General features: G+C 38.9%; 1 protein-coding gene across 2 annotated transcripts in view; it reads right to left on the minus strand.

Moving 5' to 3' along the window:
- LOC111655866 (netrin-G1-like) overlaps nucleotides 1–18,135 on the minus strand; it is a 56,999-nt gene that overhangs the window by 14,119 nt on the left and 24,745 nt on the right. For both annotated transcript variants that reach the window (XM_023407403.2, XM_023407402.2), the window contains exon 3: nucleotides 597–769. In XM_023407403.2, the coding sequence (XP_023263171.1) occupies nucleotides 597–769 (173 nt within the window). The remainder of the gene's footprint in view (nucleotides 1–596; nucleotides 770–18,135) is intronic.

Below are 18,135 nucleotides of genomic sequence, written 5' to 3' on the forward strand. Positions count from 1 at the left end.
TGGTTAAAATGTTGGCATGAATTTGCACCTAATTGAGTTTTTCCAATTAACTGCAGCCACATTGCATCTGAAAATGTTGCTTTGTGTTTGTCTGAATACACAGTAGGAGACTTTGTGACAGCTGAACTTCACTTCCCCCTCTGCTCCTGAGAGAGGATGGCATTATTTGCATGATTGCAAGAGGTAGCCTCACGTGACAACTGCAACATTGTTCATTCTGAGAGCCAATTGTGAGGCTTCTTACACAGCGGGACGATTGTTAAGTCCGCCACCCAAAAGGAAGCACTCCTTGGCTATATGGTTATATTTAGCAGTCTGGCTCCACCGAACCACAGACTGTGCTCAGAGCTGCATTTGGGAAAGATGCAGCCCAGAGCCAGAGAGCTGATGAGAGGTGCAATAATCCCTTAAGGGCAAACAAAACTAAAACAAATAATTAAAGAAATGTTGTTTCAGCCTTTGTCAGATACCAGTGACTGCTGTGATCAGATGGGAAATACAGCGGTGTGTTGCTACCAGCATCAACACTATCGCTTGTACATTAGCTGCATGTCCAGTCTATATCTACTGAACAGTAGAAATACTGACATACTTACAAATATTTGCAGTTCCTTTGGGGATGGGGAGGTAGGAGCCCACACTCCAGGCTCTTCCGTGGTAGTGCCTCTTACAGCGGCTGCAGTCTGGCCCTGTAGTGTTGTGTTCGCACTCACAGCCCAGCTTCCCCTTGTCAAACACACAGCTGTTGGCATGCAGGTTGCACTTGCACCTGAGACAGAAAGATAACAACAAAAGACGGAGACATGAATAGGCATCATTCTGCACCCATTGAATCAATACCTTCTGGAGGGATTACACAAAGTCTGCCCTTGCTGCGACGTTTATTTGAGCCTTTCAAATTTTTTTGTCTGGGGTAAATTGAAATCCTGGTGGGTTATCTGTCTTGGATTGCGCCTCCACAAAGATTCATTAGGCTCTCCTTTAAAAAAACAAGGCTTCATTTGTCGCTGCCCCTGTGGAGAGAACAGCGATGAGAACAAGGTCACTTTTGCCACTCCGTGAGCTAAATGAATGGCACTCTGTAAGATTTGCTAATTGAGCACAAAGCAGGGATCTGATAGAGAGATGATAGCACAAAGGGAAGCAGCGTAGCCTGAGAATTCTCTTTTTTCTCTTTCTTCAAAGTTACTTTGTTATTTGGCAAGGGAGCCTTCAGGCAGGAAACCCTACCGGTCGGCGGAGCTGGTTTATTAGACAGAACTGTGGCAGAGTTGACAGATGCTCCTGACAGGAGAGGAGAGAAAGCCTGACGGCTGTCAACACTCCACCGAACCCACCCCCCGTTTGACCACATGGAACAAACGTGCTTGTATTTCCAAGCCTGTGGAAAAAGAACAAATTGGTTGCAGTTTGAGTCAGACTTGTGTGGGTCTAACAACCTGAAGGAGCAGAGAGTCAACTGCATGCTCGTAGAATTTGTTTACTCCCAGAGAAGAGCTCGATCAGAGGAAGAACAGGCTATGTTTGGTGTCACATGAGATATTACAGTTTCATATTCCAGTTGTATTCCAAATATAATTCTCCATATTTGATTTTAATCCTAAGAGGGTAAAAGGTTACAATCAGTGACCTCAGCTTCTTGGGAGGTTGGGGGGATTGATAAAGAACCAGTTGGGGTGGGAGCCATGAAGAGGAGCTGACACAGAAGACCTCCCCCGGGGTTTGAGTGGCTCACAGTTTCACATCATGCCTATGTTTGTTTTTACAAAGTGCTTCCGAGGGAAGATTTCTCCTATTTGAGACAGTGGAGCTGGGTATCTGCCTACAATCACCAGTGAACATGAGACAGAGAAATGACAGCAGCAGTCAGAAATACATCCATTCTAATTGACTTCCTGGCCTTACGGTGACATCTCACATTAATGATAGATAACTGCGGGAAACAAGGGAAACTATACCTCATTCTGCATAGCTAATAAGCAGCTGTAGAAAGTCACCGAATAAGGTCTAAACTATTGTTGGTGTCTGGTAACATCACTATGTGAGTAGCACTTTATTTTAATCCTCCTATTTAGCAGTTATAAACACTGTACACACAATTACTAAATGTTTATAAGGGTTACTGTAGGGTATTGTAAAAACGTCTTTTGAAAAAGTGCTCAGCTAAAAATGAGAGAATAAATAAATGGATATGAATAGAAACACATGCACATATAAACATGAATATTTAAATAAATGGCACAAATACATACAGGTACAGATCCTTTCTGCTGTAACTTTAGGGTTCAAAATAGTCAATGTGTAACAATTAGATTAATACAAGATATATATTGGCTTATAACAATTTTTGAGTGAAATAAAGCATTTAATTCCTGTTCAAACACATAAAGATTTTTTTAAGCTGTTTATAAATGTATTTAAAACTACTAAAGACATATGATCACACTGTACATTATTCCAAATATCTATGTTGTCTTATCAATCATTTATTAATCATTATTTCCACAGTAGTTATGATTGTGTCAAGTAAAGATTGTTAATAAATACATTTGCATACAGTAGAAATGTAGATTATACTTTTTTACAGCTATGTAACAGTGTGTTATAAACATTTAAATGTATGGTAGAGATAAGAAGAGAGAAAGATTAGAAATCTTTAATAGGGGATTTAAAGAAGTTATGATCCAAAAGGCAAAATCAGTTTATTGGAAATGTAAGTAAAAATCCATATTCGTGAAGGGACATTGTGAGCAATACGTTACGAGAAATATCTTTGATTTGAGGTGCTCACTTGGTAACAAAAGCACCTTAAATAGCACAAGAGATAGTAACACCAAAACCAGTGTATAACTGCTGCCCATGCATCTTAGAAATTATAAGTTTGGATTTTGACTATTTTCAGAAACTCAAAGTTAATAAAACTCAATATAACCTGAGGGGATCATAGAGGAATTCACATGAACCTTTGATGATCATGTAAACCTTTAGGTTCATACCAGAAAAGAGTAATCGTCATTTGCAAATCCATCGGTTTTCCTCAGCAGCAGAAATATTAAAGTTGAAAAGAACTCCCAAAGTCTATTTATAAAGGAAAATCAACATCTTTCCTCAGGTTGAATGCTGTCTGACAATATTAGCAGCCACATCACAGCAAGTAAATGCCGGTGCCTCTTACCACACATTCCCCATAGTCTTTAACTTTTTAATCAATTAAAGTCCCTGCTCCATAAAATTAATGACTGGGTGTAGCTCTTCTGCCATGCAGACAGCAGCAGCTCCCTGAAGTCAAGAGCGATGAGATTTGACCTTCCACTTAATTAAAAACCAGCAAAATCTGGATCATCGGGCCCAACCGGTGTGGGTAGCACGCCGATAGAGTAGAGGATGTGGGCTCAGGGGAGCTCTGGGATGTGATGCTTTTGCCGCTGGCATTGTCATATTGAAATCAGAGAGTTTCTCTGTCCCTGGCTTTGGTCACAAGAGGAAAGAGATCCCCTATATGTCCAGCCTTTTGAACTGGCACCATTACAAAGACACATTTCATAAAGTTTTAATGACCTTTTATCCCGTGTTCAGCCCGATAGCAATTGGTATTATCCATTATCCAAACAAGTGACCCTCCCCTAGGAGACACTAGAAATCATCTGGCTTCTCTGTCCTTCCCATCAACTGCACTCCTTCAGCTGGGGGTAAAAATGCTCTTAGAGACGATGAAATCAATGCTGTGGTGGTATACATGTAAATGTGTATTTCTGTGCAAGAATAGCAATATCTATTTCCAGACAAAATGAATCAATTATACTGAATAATCCATCAAACATGTTTTTCAGTTTTCTATGGGGACTGCTCCTTTGATATTAAGTAGTTTTAATAAAAAGCCATTAATCTGAAACTGAGATAAAAAATTTAACTGAGGTCCCTTTTACACTGGTCAGAGAACCCATTAACACCCACTAACATCTGGCTTTTTTCTGCTGTGGGAAAGGGTTACTCACTCCCGGGTCAACTGACTCTGCAGTAGTCACAGGTATTTATCCACTCCAGCTCTGTTCTACAGTGACGAGAACATGACACCCAGGTGAACAAGCTAATTTTTGTGTAACAATAAAGCTTAAAGTTTGGTCAATATTGACATGCTACACATCGGTAGCTCAGATAGATTTTCCACGATTAAACTGTTCAGTTCATTTGACAGAAACCATGAGTAAAAAAGTTAATTCAGATTTACCGGCATTGTAAACCAGCAAGACTGTGAAACAGTGGTTACTCTCTACTTTTGAAGCAACTGTGAAGTCCGAATATCTGTCTATTCCTCAATTATTTATATTCCTTTAGTCCGTAAGGGTCCACTGATCCAAAAAATCTAAGGGTTTTCATGAAAGTGTTCCAAGTTGTGAATATTGTCATTTGAAATCCATTGCTGACTTTTGGGCAACTTCTTCTTCACTTCTTTCAACATGAAAGATAATTTTTCAAGTTCTGGCTTGGGGTCCTTTGGGTATCCTTGTTTTTGTTCTGTCACTTTGCCAACTGTGCTGTAAATGTGCTGTCTGACTGACTGACTGAAGTCAATGATCTAGCTTAAACCCCTGGACAGGGTAAACCTGTGTGATAGCTCTGGCCTTGAGCCTCAAAGGCCTAGGGAAATGATTATTGGTCCCACCCACTATAAATCAGAATACAATTGGTTAATTCACCTGCTACTTTCTAAACAAACACATGCAGCTGTGGAGGCTTCAGGCCTTCTGTCCCAGTTATGAAGTCCCAACCAATGTGAGTGAGCCAGCTATTCCTTTCTCTGGCTAGGCAACAGAAGATAAAATCTGATTGGATAACTGTTCAGTAACCCCTTTATTTCTGAAGCACACTTGATAGAAAATGAGTCTAAAATTTGAATTAGAAGAGAATAATTACTAAATAAAAGAGATTTAAAACCCTGAGATGTTTGGCCTTCTCTGAAGGCATAGAACGCCCTGAGGGTTCCTCGCTGGTTGAATTTTATAAATGAAATTTTCTAATACTGTGTGTCACATACACACATCTCAAAACCTGAGCAGATGAAGCCAAAAGTATCTTAAATCCCATTTTAGATAGGTAAGAAAATATACATGTTGTTTTTTTTCTTTTGCAATTCGAATGGACCGACCCTTTAACCTTAAACAGGGCGACATTAATGCGTCATCCAATTATGAGTATTATCATGCCCTCCTTAAAAAAAGACATTATAAAGTACTGTATTTAATATTTGCCTCACCTCGTTTGTAAAGTGATACAGATACTGGTTTTGATTCTGACTATGTTTTGGCCTGCGAATGTGAACGCCACAACTGCAACAATGAACGAATCTCTGCAATGAAGGAAGATGAGTTGGGGGTCTAGTTTATGTTGGTATTCTGGGGTAGACAGCCGCAATGCCCTGTGTCTTCTCCTCTAGCTGCTGCTGAACCTTGGCTTCTCTTGGCTGCTTGGCACTGTGTTGACAGCCTCACTGTGTCTAACACAGCTTTTCTTCCTTGTGACAGCTCCTGGCATCTCTGATTCAAGACAAGAGAGGTCCACAGAACTTGTTAAATAAGAACCTCAAAGTAGAGGAGCCTGAACTGACAAGTAAGGGAAACTTTCATTTGGGGGAAACTTTCATTTGCTAATTTGCAAGTTCAACCTTACAGCGACTTTCAAGAAAAAAAAATCACCAATTCAATTAAGTGCAAGTCTTGCTTAAGATAAATGACTGTAAATCTATAAATAAATTTTCGCAGTGTTATAATCTTTGACACTGCAAAACTTATACCCACGAGGTAATTGTGAAACAATAAAGAGTGTGATATAACAATTTGTGGCAATTTCCCTTTCAGACAAATTCACAGCCAATAAATTACAGTGATCTTGATATCAAGCACTATTAATGTTTGAATAGTGAGAAATGATGGTTATGAAGGTCATAATGAGTCTAACAGTCAAAAGAGCAGATAATGAATGTAATAGAATTAAAGTTATGAAAATGAGATGTCCTGTTAACTGGGGCCATTCAGTAGAAAAATCATTATTGGAAAATTTGCATGAAAATAGTAAGGAGACATTTTAAATTCAAACCTGTTTATTTTAGCCACTATCTCCCTTCAGCTTTTGTTAAATACCTTGCAAGTCCGCCCACAGGTGTTTACACTGATTTGCCTTAATTAAAAACTCTCAAGATGGTGTGGGCGTGTAAAGACTGGGCTTGACTGACATGTCACTTACTCTCCAGTTGTAAGGTTGAACAAATCACATTGTTTTTGTTTGTATAGGCTGTTTTCATGGATAATATTTCAATATGCCACAGGTATTAATAATAAAATTCATGATGGCTGAATTCCATTTAGCTGCTTTAGTTTCAGGGTCCTAGCCTTGTGCATGCTGACTCACTGTCAAACTAAATGCATTGCTGTCCACCTGTTTTTATGACACTGTCCTCCTATAAACAATGACCCCTGTAGGTTGTTTGTGCAGTTTATTATGACCCATAGTTTTATTGTTAAGCAAGCAGTCGTGTGAGGCAAAGCCTCAAAATGATATGTTTACATTAAAGTGACAAAGCCCTCTAGTGGGTGCAGTAAGTATGAAAGGTTCAATGAAGGAAATCAGGTGACGTTAAAGGTTCTCACTACACTTTATATAGTGAAAATTTCCATTTAGGAGAGACTGCTGTTCTTTTCCATTTCCAACTGATATTCAACATTGTTTCTTTTAACCATGTTCGTTCCATAACCTTAACCACATCTTTATTATTGTAACCATGATGATGAACATCCTCTAATGTTAACAAAGAACTTATTCTAAGCCAAACCATGATCTTTCCCCAAACCTAACCAACCTTTTTTTTGTTGCTAAACCTAACCAAACCATTACTATAGCATGGTCACATCAGAAGAACATAAGAAGAAAAATGGTGGCCAGCGAAAACATCACATCTGTGTGGACCAATGTGGAGACTTTAATGTTCCTCCAGTTAATACATGAAACAGACATTTTTCACACACAGGCTGAAGCACTGTTTGAGGTTTCACTGGTGCTCTTTGCAGTGGTTTAACAGCACATGACTGCACAATCATCTAGATGAACCAACTCCTAATATTTGCATAACGATAGTAGATGGAAATGTGCATTAATTCACATTTTCTTTTGATGATTTTCTGTAAATTCAGTTAAAAAAAAGCATTATATTTGGATAGAAACCCATCAGCTGTCATGGCTTACAGAATATAGAATATAATATAGAATAATAATATAGAACTGAGCCTTGTTAATGCATTACCAACAAGTGTTTTTTCTACTATTACCAATCAAAATATCTGCTGTGAAAATATCTATTTGTTCAATGAGTTTGGTGGCCTTCCATAATTAACCAGTTTAATTTTGCCCAACTTCAACTCAACCAGACTAAATAATTAGAATAACTGAAAACACCTGTGTGGGTGAACATACATGTGCGGCCCATTGGGATTAAAGAAGAAGAAGAATGTAAGTACTTATAGCCTCTGCTGTTACTACAGGGCTAATGTTAGATGAAAAGTTGTTTTGACATCTTGGTTATAAATAATCATTCATTGATTTTAGTGACTATATTTCAATGCAGCAAATGTAGTCCCTGATACGCTGCCGAAACAATGGGTGTATGTTACCGAGATGTCGCCTAAAACGTTTGCTATTCACAGAATTTTAATCCAGTCTCAGAACCAAATGCCTCAATTGCTTTTGACCTGCAAATCACCACACCGGCACTTATGAGGTCGGCACTCTATTTTCTGCTCCTCTGCTCATTTTTTGCTTCTATAAATCTGCTGATGCTATATGTGCCTGGTGTGTCATATTAGCTCCCATGGTTCAGCCTCTTGAATTGTTTTTCCCTTTGTGGAGGCAACGATGTGATTGACCTAATTGTTTGCACCTGTGACAGGGTATAAATGCTGAAACTCCCACAGGGCCAGGCCACGTACTGATGAAGGGGCTGGCTGTGAAACTGTTTGTCTGTGAATTGTTCTGTTACTGTGAAGATAAGGAAAATACAGATAGCAACTTGTACAAAATAGTTTCTGAAATGGAAATGCAACTTCTCCATGGACCATTGCAAAATGGAAGGCTCCCTTTCTTTCTTTTTCTTCCATTAGAGATTTGACCCGTGACCGCTGTTCTGAATGATAAGACTGACTGAGAAAACCAGTCTCCCTCAGCCCTATACCTCACCTGTTCCTCACACAACTTGGCCATGGTCAGAAGCTGTAATGTGCCTCCATGCTGAATAAATACATACTGAGGTTTCCTGAAACTTTCCTTGACAAGACACTCGGAGAGGCTCACATATCCTGACCAGTGATAGCTCTGACAGATATGGAGAGATCAAGGCTGTTGAGGGAAACTTTGGCCTTGCTGAAATTTTTAGATGAATGTCAATGTGTTATCTGGCCAAACCAGAGTAACCTGCCAACAACCGTGCAGGAGAGGCTGTCTGATTCTTTGACATGAAGGGATCAGGACATTGGTCCCGCTTTCTGTCCCTTTCTGTATTACCCTTCAGTCAGTGTGTAAGACAGTGTGGTGGTGTGTGTGTGTGTGTGTGTGTGTGTGTGTGGTGGTGTGTTTTTTTTTTTGTTTTGTTTTTCTTTTTAAGTGATGCATTGTAGAGACTTTCATGGTGATAATAACTTGGTCAAGAAAAATCCCTCCCTGGTATACCAAAATTTCCCAAAAATAAGAAAACAATGAACTTAATTGGTTTTTGGAGCCAAAGAAGAATGATTGATTAAGATCCATGGTTGGCTTGATTCCCTTAAATTTTGAACACCACAAACCAAGCCAGAAATCTAGGTGTAGTACACTCCCATCTAGAATTAATTACAAAATAGGCCTACCATCACCATAAGAAAATATCAAGAATGAAAGCATGTATGTGTTGGCAGGATTTAGAAAGTTAGAAACTCAACAGAATTGATCACATCAGTCCAGTTCTTAGGCCTTTTTGTGTTGACCTGCTGTGTCTCAGACTTATATAGATTGTTACAGCAGTGACTGCTTTACTAAACATGGAGGAGCAGCATTCAGTTTTTATGTACCACATATCTGGAACAAAATTTAAACTTGCATACTTTCATAAATCAGGGGTTAAAACTTTTTTAAATCCTTGGCTTTTATTTATTCTGAGTTTGGACTGTTCATTCATATCTTGTATTTTGCACTGTAATTCATATTCTCCTGTTTAATCAGGAAACAAGACTTTTACTTTAACAGTGTGGAAACTACTTTTGAGATCATGATGTTGTTTTCTTGTAGAAATGTAGTAATCTTGGAGTTTACAATACAAAAGCACAAGAGAGAGTGTGTGTGTGTGTGTGTGTGTGTGTGTGTGTGTGTGTTTTGTTTTTGTCCGATAAAAATAAACTTGCCTGTCCTTGCCTTACCTTTTTGGAGTTTTCATGTGGGGGAAACATTCAGTGTTATGTGGTTCACTTAATATGTTTACTCTTTTGGGGAAGAAAAAAAAAATATTCATGTATATCAAATTAATAATATAGCTTCATAATGTTATCTAAAAATAAAGATTTAATGCAGCTGAAGCCCTGCAAAGCCATACAATTAAAAAGGGATGTTCACTGTAATATGCAACCTGACTTGATGCAGGTAAACTCCAAAAGAAAACAAAGTTTCCTACTTCAACACCAGTCATTTGAGCAGGGACAAAGCAAATCGAGCTCATATAATGAGTTTGACAACCCTTCTTTACATCGTCTCGGTTTATATTTCAGCTGCGTTGAACTTTTCCATGAGGAGAGGGGAGAGTCACAGAGTCACCTCATTACACCAGGCTGTGTCACCGTGAAATTGAAGAGTCCGATTAGGCTTGTTTTCGTCGCTCTGTGCTGTGGCCAATTTTGTCATTCTTCGGGGTGTAATGTAATACATCTCAAGCAAATTGTTTGCGTCCCCTATCGAAATATAAAGCAGCCCCGCCAGGGCTCCCCAAATTGTTGGAGAAATATTAGGAATGGATCACAAGTTAATTCCCCCTGCTCCAATTTTCTGCAGAAGCGAAATGAAATTTGAATTTGCGTGGCTTGGACCACTGCCACTGAAGGCCTGTGATTTGTTTCAATGACAGGGCCTATTATTGAGGTTGTGCATTGATGTAGGCATACAGTATGGTAATGTCTACCCCCCTCGTCCCACCTCAACCCTCATGGTGGAGGGCCGTCTCATTCATGTGATGTAAGCCGCTGAGACAAGGAGGAAGCTGTGAAGAAATCGGCAATGGAAGGACATATTAATATGGAAATTAGAGGCGGTGTGTGCGTGTGTGAAAGCACACACCGACATTCAAGTGTTGCTTACTGCAAGCACTCATGTACAGTATGAAGGGTGAATGTACAAATAAAAAATTGTGTTCACAAAGGTATTAACACTTTAATGAGGAGAAAACATCCTTTGCCACTGTATCACTTAGGTGAGGCCACACATGCATATAAACGTATCCACCATTTGAACACAAAGCCACAACCACCTCTGTTCCACAGCTAGTAAAGCTTTATTGTGCAATAGGTGTGGCAAAAAGGACGTGTTGATGATTTTACTATTCATGGCTGCTGCCCCTCCAGAGAGGGCTTATGTTGATGTGCTTTCTCTGGCACCCATATATTATTTACAAAGAGAGCCTGGGCCATAATGAGCACTAATTAAACGCCGGAGACTGGGAGATGACTGGCAGAAAACATCGCAGCATGTGACAGACATCTGGTGGAAGATAAGTGAGCAGGCGTTGGCAGAGCCAGAGAGAACCTTACCGTGGTAGCACAGTAACGCTGGGGGTCGTGTGAACCTGCACTTGAACCTGACTTTCAAACTCTGTCAATCAAGCTGGCTACAGCTGTCATGGTTCACAGGGCACGGGCTTGGTGGATTGGAAGCGTGTGTGTGTGTGTGTGTGTTCTTTATGTGAGAGACTGGATAAGAGCCAGTCAGTTTGTGTGTATGTGTGTGTGCAGTTTGTTTTGGCTCGTGTGGTTATGTCAAGGGCAAGACTGCAGTGTAGCCATTTAAAGGGGCAACAAGAAAAATTCCAGTACTAAAAAAATAACTGGGCTCGACTCGGTCTTCACTTTGGCTTTCCGCCATATAAATGCATTTCTTCCCAACTACTCACATTTTCAAGTGTTCAAAAAAATGCACACTCTAAGACACCCTCTTCAGTAAATAATTCTGTTGGATCTCAGATGTCATTAGCAGGATTTTAGAAATGTTAAAATTTACATTTTCTGTTAATCTTATCTCAGTAAATGGTCTAAAAACTGTTTCAGCGACCTCTGAGAAATACAAAATCTTATTTTTTTTTTCTCTCTTTAAGCTCAATTGGAGACTTTTAGTCTAAAAGTTGGGGAGATTTAGTGTAAAAGATATTAAAGCTACCTTAAAAGTCACCATGTGTATTTATGGGATGTAAACTACTCAGGTGGTCAAACCGCCACATTTCCATAAACTCTTCCTCCTATATCCTTAATGACATAAGCTATTTATGGAGATATTTGAATTTGAGTTACAGTCCACTGTAACTCAGCATGATAAGTTGCAGTATCTCTTTGCCACCTGTAGAGGTTGACACAAAGGCTCTTGCTGTACTGCACTACTTTAGCATGTAAATGTAGCATGTCTGGTGTGTGTGTGTGTGTGTGTGTGTGTGTGGTTTTTTTTTTTGTTTGTTTTTTTTGGGGGGATATTTTTTTTGTCAACAAATCACAGATCAACAAGTAAAAAGGGCTTTGTCACAGTCATTTAAGCATACATGAAGAAAAAAATCATCAGCAAATGTCCTAAAAACCAGACAAATTGCTCAAAGATGAGGGTTCAAAAACCTTTTGGGGGGGGGGGGCAATAACTCTTACATCCATCTGGATAGCTGTTTACAAACACTGTTTGACTATGGATGCTCTTTTTTGTCTTGAGTTAGGACATCATTCAGTTACTAATCCCCTCTGGAGAGGGCGACAACCCACAGAAACATATGGACTTACTGTATTCGCACAAATTACTGTCTTGAGGTACGATGGGTTGAGCTTTCTGATGGAGGGATGTGATGTGACAGGTCTGATGATGGGTATGGGTGATTCCAGACTGTAAACAGTGTTTGAGAGTGGTATGGTAATACTGTACAAAACGAAGAATGGCACACTGCGGGAATAATGACTTCTACATTTTCATTTCAGTCAGAGTCAGTATTAGAAGAAGGTGCAAGGTTGACAAAGGTGAACCTTGATTTGCTAGTGTGGAATTCTTAAATCTGTTAGTTGGTGTGTATTGGACCTTTTTTTTTCTTTATCTCAGAAATGATCATGGACTTTGTTGGTTTTTAACATTTTTACTTTGGACAACATTTAGCTGGTGCAACCACTGAACTAAGAATCAACAACAAATTCCATCAAGCTACGCAACAACATCCTTTACTCAAACACTGAGGAGTTATATTGATTTTGCTCCTGCTGCACTCTGTCCTACCTTATAAAGTTACAAGCTAGAAACACTCACAAACCTTTCTTTCTTTCTTTCTTTCTTTCTTTCTTTCCTTCTTTCTTCAGGATAGAAGGATATTAAAATGCCAGTAGTTTAAATGTTTAAATGAGGGAGCGAAATGTCCTGGCACATTACACAGCAGATGATATGGTGCAACATCATTATTACTTTTCTCTTGAATTTGTGTGCGTGACCACACGAGAGCACTTGCTGTAGATATCCTCCGGGTTTAGATCTTCAGTTTGTGTGTGTGGTTCAGCAGGGTGCGATGCCCATCATGTGAATGCACTGTGGAGGAGCTACAAATTTAGACTCCTTTTTTTTTTTTTTTTTTTTTTTTTTCTTTTTAAGTGCAAGATACAGTGAAAGTGTGTGTGATACAGCACTTATGAGCTCAGGATTCCCACCGAGAGAGGGAGATACAGAGTTTGTCTGTGGCTCGAGGGAACCACTGGGGAGCATAAAATAAGAGTAAGATGTTTCATACTTTATCTGAAACTATTATTCTTTTGTCTCCAAATTGCCTTTTGAATAATTCTCATGTATACCTCAGTGGGAAGGTTCAGGATAAAATGTTGTGAAATTTGCTTTTGTCTTAACATTTGTCAGCATATACAGTCAGTAGGGACTGAAACAATCTCACACATCATTTTCCATGAGCCTGCAGTCATGTTGTCGATGTTAGATACTCAAAAGTCCTTTTTTTGTGCAATAAAGCAGAATTGCAACAGACAAACTTACAATGATTAATGACCAAAAATGACATAATGACTTAAATGTTTTTTCTTTTATGATCAACAATAAGTCAGGCCTTTTCTCGGATGCAATGTGTTAGAGTACATCATGATATAGATGTTACATTAGTTAATTTAAGCCTCTGATCCTCAACATCTGTCTTTGCCAGTAGTAATCCTGCAGCCAGTTGCACCATCTGTTTTTGAATTCAAACTTCTTATGCCTCATCATAACGTTACATTAGGTGTAACCTGGATATTTATGACTCGCTGACTTCAAGCAAATTGCACTACACAAACAAGTTCTTACATAGACATTAGCTGCTACAAAATGTCATTGTCTTGTCCAAGTGTTGCATAGCTAACTGAACCAGCTAATTCTTCTTGCTCATTCAGGGATTTAAAAGTGCTTTTTATGTAAAACATTTTTGTTTTTTGAAAGTTGCCAAACAAATAAGCTTGCTTTGCTTTTGACCTGTTGTAATTCATTTTAATACAGTTGATGTATCTGACTGGACACTTGATCCAAAACGCTGTCAAGTGAAGATGCAAGCTGAGAAGATTTTAGATTTACATTTCACAAAAAACCTCAAATTACAAAATGTAATGCCAATAATATAACACTAAATAGCCAGTTAGGTTGGCATATTCCCTAAATGTCATGATGCATATGCATAAATAGTCATACCAACAGTATAGTCATACCAACGTTTACAAAAGAGTTTAAAACTTGGTTGGCTACCTAAAAAACAACAGAACTGGCCATTATGTTACAGCTCATAATGCAACAATAACTTCTTTCTGACTCTTGTATTGCGCTACAGATGTTTTCTAGCAACTGGCTGACACATTACAAAGTCTTTAATGGATAAAAATTAATTTAGTTTTAATGCAACACAATTAAGTAAATCAGTAGTTTGAAACTAGCTGGCTGTGAAGGACTTAGGAAGGACACGCAGACTGGTTAATAGATTTATGAAGAGCTGTTGCTGGAAATCATCAGAAGACAGGGAGGTTATCAATCAAACAACCAAGGACGTGAGCTAATGAATTTGGCCTATGCGTCGCACAAGATGCCCACATGGGTTATGTAATGTAATGCTAACAATAATTTTTGCAGTTGAGTGAAAAATGAAACCGACACTTATGCATGTATTCACAGAGCAGAACAACTAAGTGGTTAGAGAGGCCACAGTGTGAAGTCTGAGGTCTGTCAAAGTGCATATCTCTGAATTTAATGTCAGCATTCGTTTGATTCATCCAGGTAAATTTCTCTTGCATGAAAAACAAATGCCTGGCACACTTGTATTCACAGGGCAGTTGGGGAGTTGAATTCCTTACAAGTTAATGTGTATTCAATAAATAAGTAAGTTTACCATAAACAAATAAACTTCATTTACAGTCATTAATGCTTTTGCACCACAGCTCTTTACAATGTGCCTCTGGGCCTCACCCACACAAACACACCATGATAGTGCAGATGCCATTGGCCATTATGAGCAATAAGGGTTCACTGTCTTGCTCAAGGACACTTGGACCTGTGATCAAACCACCAACCCAGTGGTAAAGTTTTAAGAATATATCAATATGTATATTTTCTGTTTACTTGTCAATTCTGTTTTACTGCACTTTATAGCGGGAGATTATAGCGGACAAACAGTGATGGGGAATTGCCCAGTCCACACCGTGAAGGGCCTAGCCATGTTGGATAGTTGTTAGTTTTAAGGTTACTTGAACACAATGCTTGAACACTGGGTAAAAGGGGAAGTGAAAGAGAAACAGTGAAGTACGAAAAAAAAAAAACAAGAGAAAAGGTTAGAGAAAAATAGAGAATGACATGGGAGATGAGAGAAATAGCACATTAGCACTTATGGATTAGCTGCCTCTCATTCCCAGGCCCTGCTGCGGCCCTGCAGATGTGCAGCTCTGACCGTGCAGCCAGCCAGTAGCGGTCATGTCTTAATTAACAAGCAGACATCTGATCAATAAGTGAGGAACGATGGAGAGGGAGACGTGAAAGGTGGGACAGCCTGCACAGTTCAAGGTTTTTGTTTCCCGTTGATGTGGAATAACATTAGAAATCAATAGCATGGCTAGCCCCACAACACACTCTGACTCTACTCAGAGGTGGAAAAAAAATCCCCCTTTTTACCTTTTTTTTCCTCAGGTTTTCTTTTGCCCATCACTTTTCTATCATACAAGATCATCGTTCAGGGAGATTTGTCAAAGCATTTTCAGTGCAATGTGATTCCTAGCTTTGTAAAGTCAGTTTTATAAACTCCTGTTCTGCAACAATTCTTAGATTATTAAAAGAAAAATCTATTCTGGTTCTTTTTATATTGTCTTGTGCAGCATCTGAAGTTTCCCAGGATTTATTTCTGAGTGAAATGTTATTTACTTTTATTGGTGTGCTGGCTTTGTTTCAACCTGCCACAGGCACTTAAGTTCAGGATTTCTCTCAATGACTTCCAAGAGTCTACAGCTAATGAGCCTCATTCACCAAAGATTTCTACACACAACCTGTGCAAAGCCACCAATGAACCTTACTGATGATGCTGTTTTATTTACTTCCACACATTTGTACTAATTCACTGTTTTTATGTGGGGATGGTGATGACATCAACTAAAGCTTTTTCACTTCTTCACATTACCAATATTGCTATATGCCATTTCTGCTGCTTTAGAGGGGAGTAGTAGTAAAAGTAGTACCATTACTCCCCCATTACTCCCATCCAAACTCAAGATTTGTCAAAGACTGGTTAAAAAGGCAAACTTTACTGTGTGAAAGTCAGACTCGCTACGCCCCATCCACCACCTACATCTCCACGCTCTTTCTGCCTTGGTACACATTGGGCACACTACTTTCTTCATTTGTACTGAATGATGACATTGGAAGTAAATTGTGAGGCACGCAATCGTCCAATATGAAGTAAGCTGGAAACCGGGCTGAAATACTGGTGGATGAACTGGTATCTCTTCTACTGCTGATATTTTAAGTTGCTGCAGATTTTCTGTTATCCAGCTTTATTGTATTTTTGTATGTAAATGTGACAACAAGTTCTCTGTTTGTTTACATATTTTTTCTTTAGACTATAACAACATTAATGCGCAAGTTACAAAATGAGCATCAAAATGTACATAAATAACAGTTGGATTCCAAAGGATTTAAATATTTTTCATTGGCTTATTTATTTGACTAGTTTTTTATATAATCTCATTATGAGTTGTCTATTATCTTCATGAACCTTTTTTTAGAATGTAATTTGACATTTCTGCAGTTTTCCAGGATCCATTCAGAGCCTTGACATTCATGAACATATTTGCAAGTTACCTGGCGTTGATCATATTCAGCTGTGTGTGTATGTGTGTGTGTGTGTGTGTAAGTTTATCAGTGTTTATGAAGTATTCTGGGTATTCTCGGACAGGATGGCCATTCTGTGATAAGGCTTTCACATTTGGTTGTAGCCAGGAGGCTGCTGAAGCCGGTGGGAACTCCAATCAGTCTCTCCCCACCCACTTCCATCACCCTCTTTCAAGTGAGTTACTGATCCACCTCTGGACAGAAATCGTATGTTTATTTTCTTTTCTTTTCTCACTGCAAACTTTTGCTGGAAAATTGAATTTGATGCCCAGGGGCAGGATGGAAAATTGGGCAAAATAGCTTATTTTCCCCCCATCCAACCTTTTGCTACTCTTTCTAATGAATGGTAAAATAAGATATCTGTGGGAGATGCTAGTCTGTGCTGGGTAGCAGGTCTTGCAATTTAGAACTTATCAATTCATGTTTACAGTATGAGTGTGGATATTGGAAGAGTGTGTCTGACTGCAGAACATGTATATCTCTCTGATAGGGCTGAAATGGGAATATCACACACCAACATTATGAAAAATTTGTTGTGGCATGTGATCAAAGACATCACACATCATGAAATGATGTCAAACTTTTTGCCAGTTATAACAGTGGATGTTCAGTGACTGATTTGTTTTACAGTTTTGCAACCAGCAGTCAAAGATGATTAAGAAAAGAGACCTAGATATCTTTGAAAATGTGAGTTATTTAAAGCAAAAACTGCGTCTTGCTCAGAAAGGAAACCTCATAGATTAAACCATAAATCTACTCATTATTAAACAGGCCAAGGCTAAATTTGGAACCAAAGCCTGGCAATTCTGAATGTCTCCACGTTTCACTGATGTGTCCCTGATGATTACCATTTAATCAGCTGCAAATGCTCTTAATTACAAGATTAGTCTCCTACCAATTACCCAACATGCTAATGGTTCTAATCTGCCATTGAAGTCGACTGAATTCTAATTAGGGACTAACTGTTTCAATTCACCTAGGGCCCATCTGATGGGTCATTACCAACCTAGTTATCCTCATATAAACCAACTGCAGCAAGCGACACGGGTCTCATTTGGAGAGCAGCTGTAGAGGCTTTACGACCACCATGTGGGCCATTTCCATGTATCATGAAACAACAATGTCTCCACTCCCTGATATTTGCAGTGACATTCTGATGACTCACTGAAGATATTATATGCTGCAAAACTGCAAGCTGTGTTAATGAAACAGGCATTGGAAATCTTCTTAGTCTTACTGAAAATGTAGGTTTTAAAACTGGAAAATCTGGAGTAACTAAATTTAAACAGGTAAGATAAAAAATTCTAATTTCACATATGACTCGTTTTAAAGGTGCCCTAATCGATATATATATTTTTTATAATAACAATGGCTCAAATTAGTTTGTAATGTGAAGGGGGTTGCTTGTAATGATGAACCAACACAGAATTATCACACAACTCTGCAGTCCCCCGCAGCTCCATAAACCTATTTCTAAATGTATTTTTGGATTGTTGTTGTTCTGACCTG

The sequence above is a fragment of the Seriola lalandi genome, unplaced genomic scaffold, assembly GCF_002814215.2.
Source record: "Seriola lalandi dorsalis isolate HSWRI2012SDOR001 ecotype SW California unplaced genomic scaffold, Sedor1 jcf7180002054334, whole genome shotgun sequence".
NCBI lineage: Eukaryota > Metazoa > Chordata > Actinopteri > Carangiformes > Carangidae > Seriola > Seriola lalandi.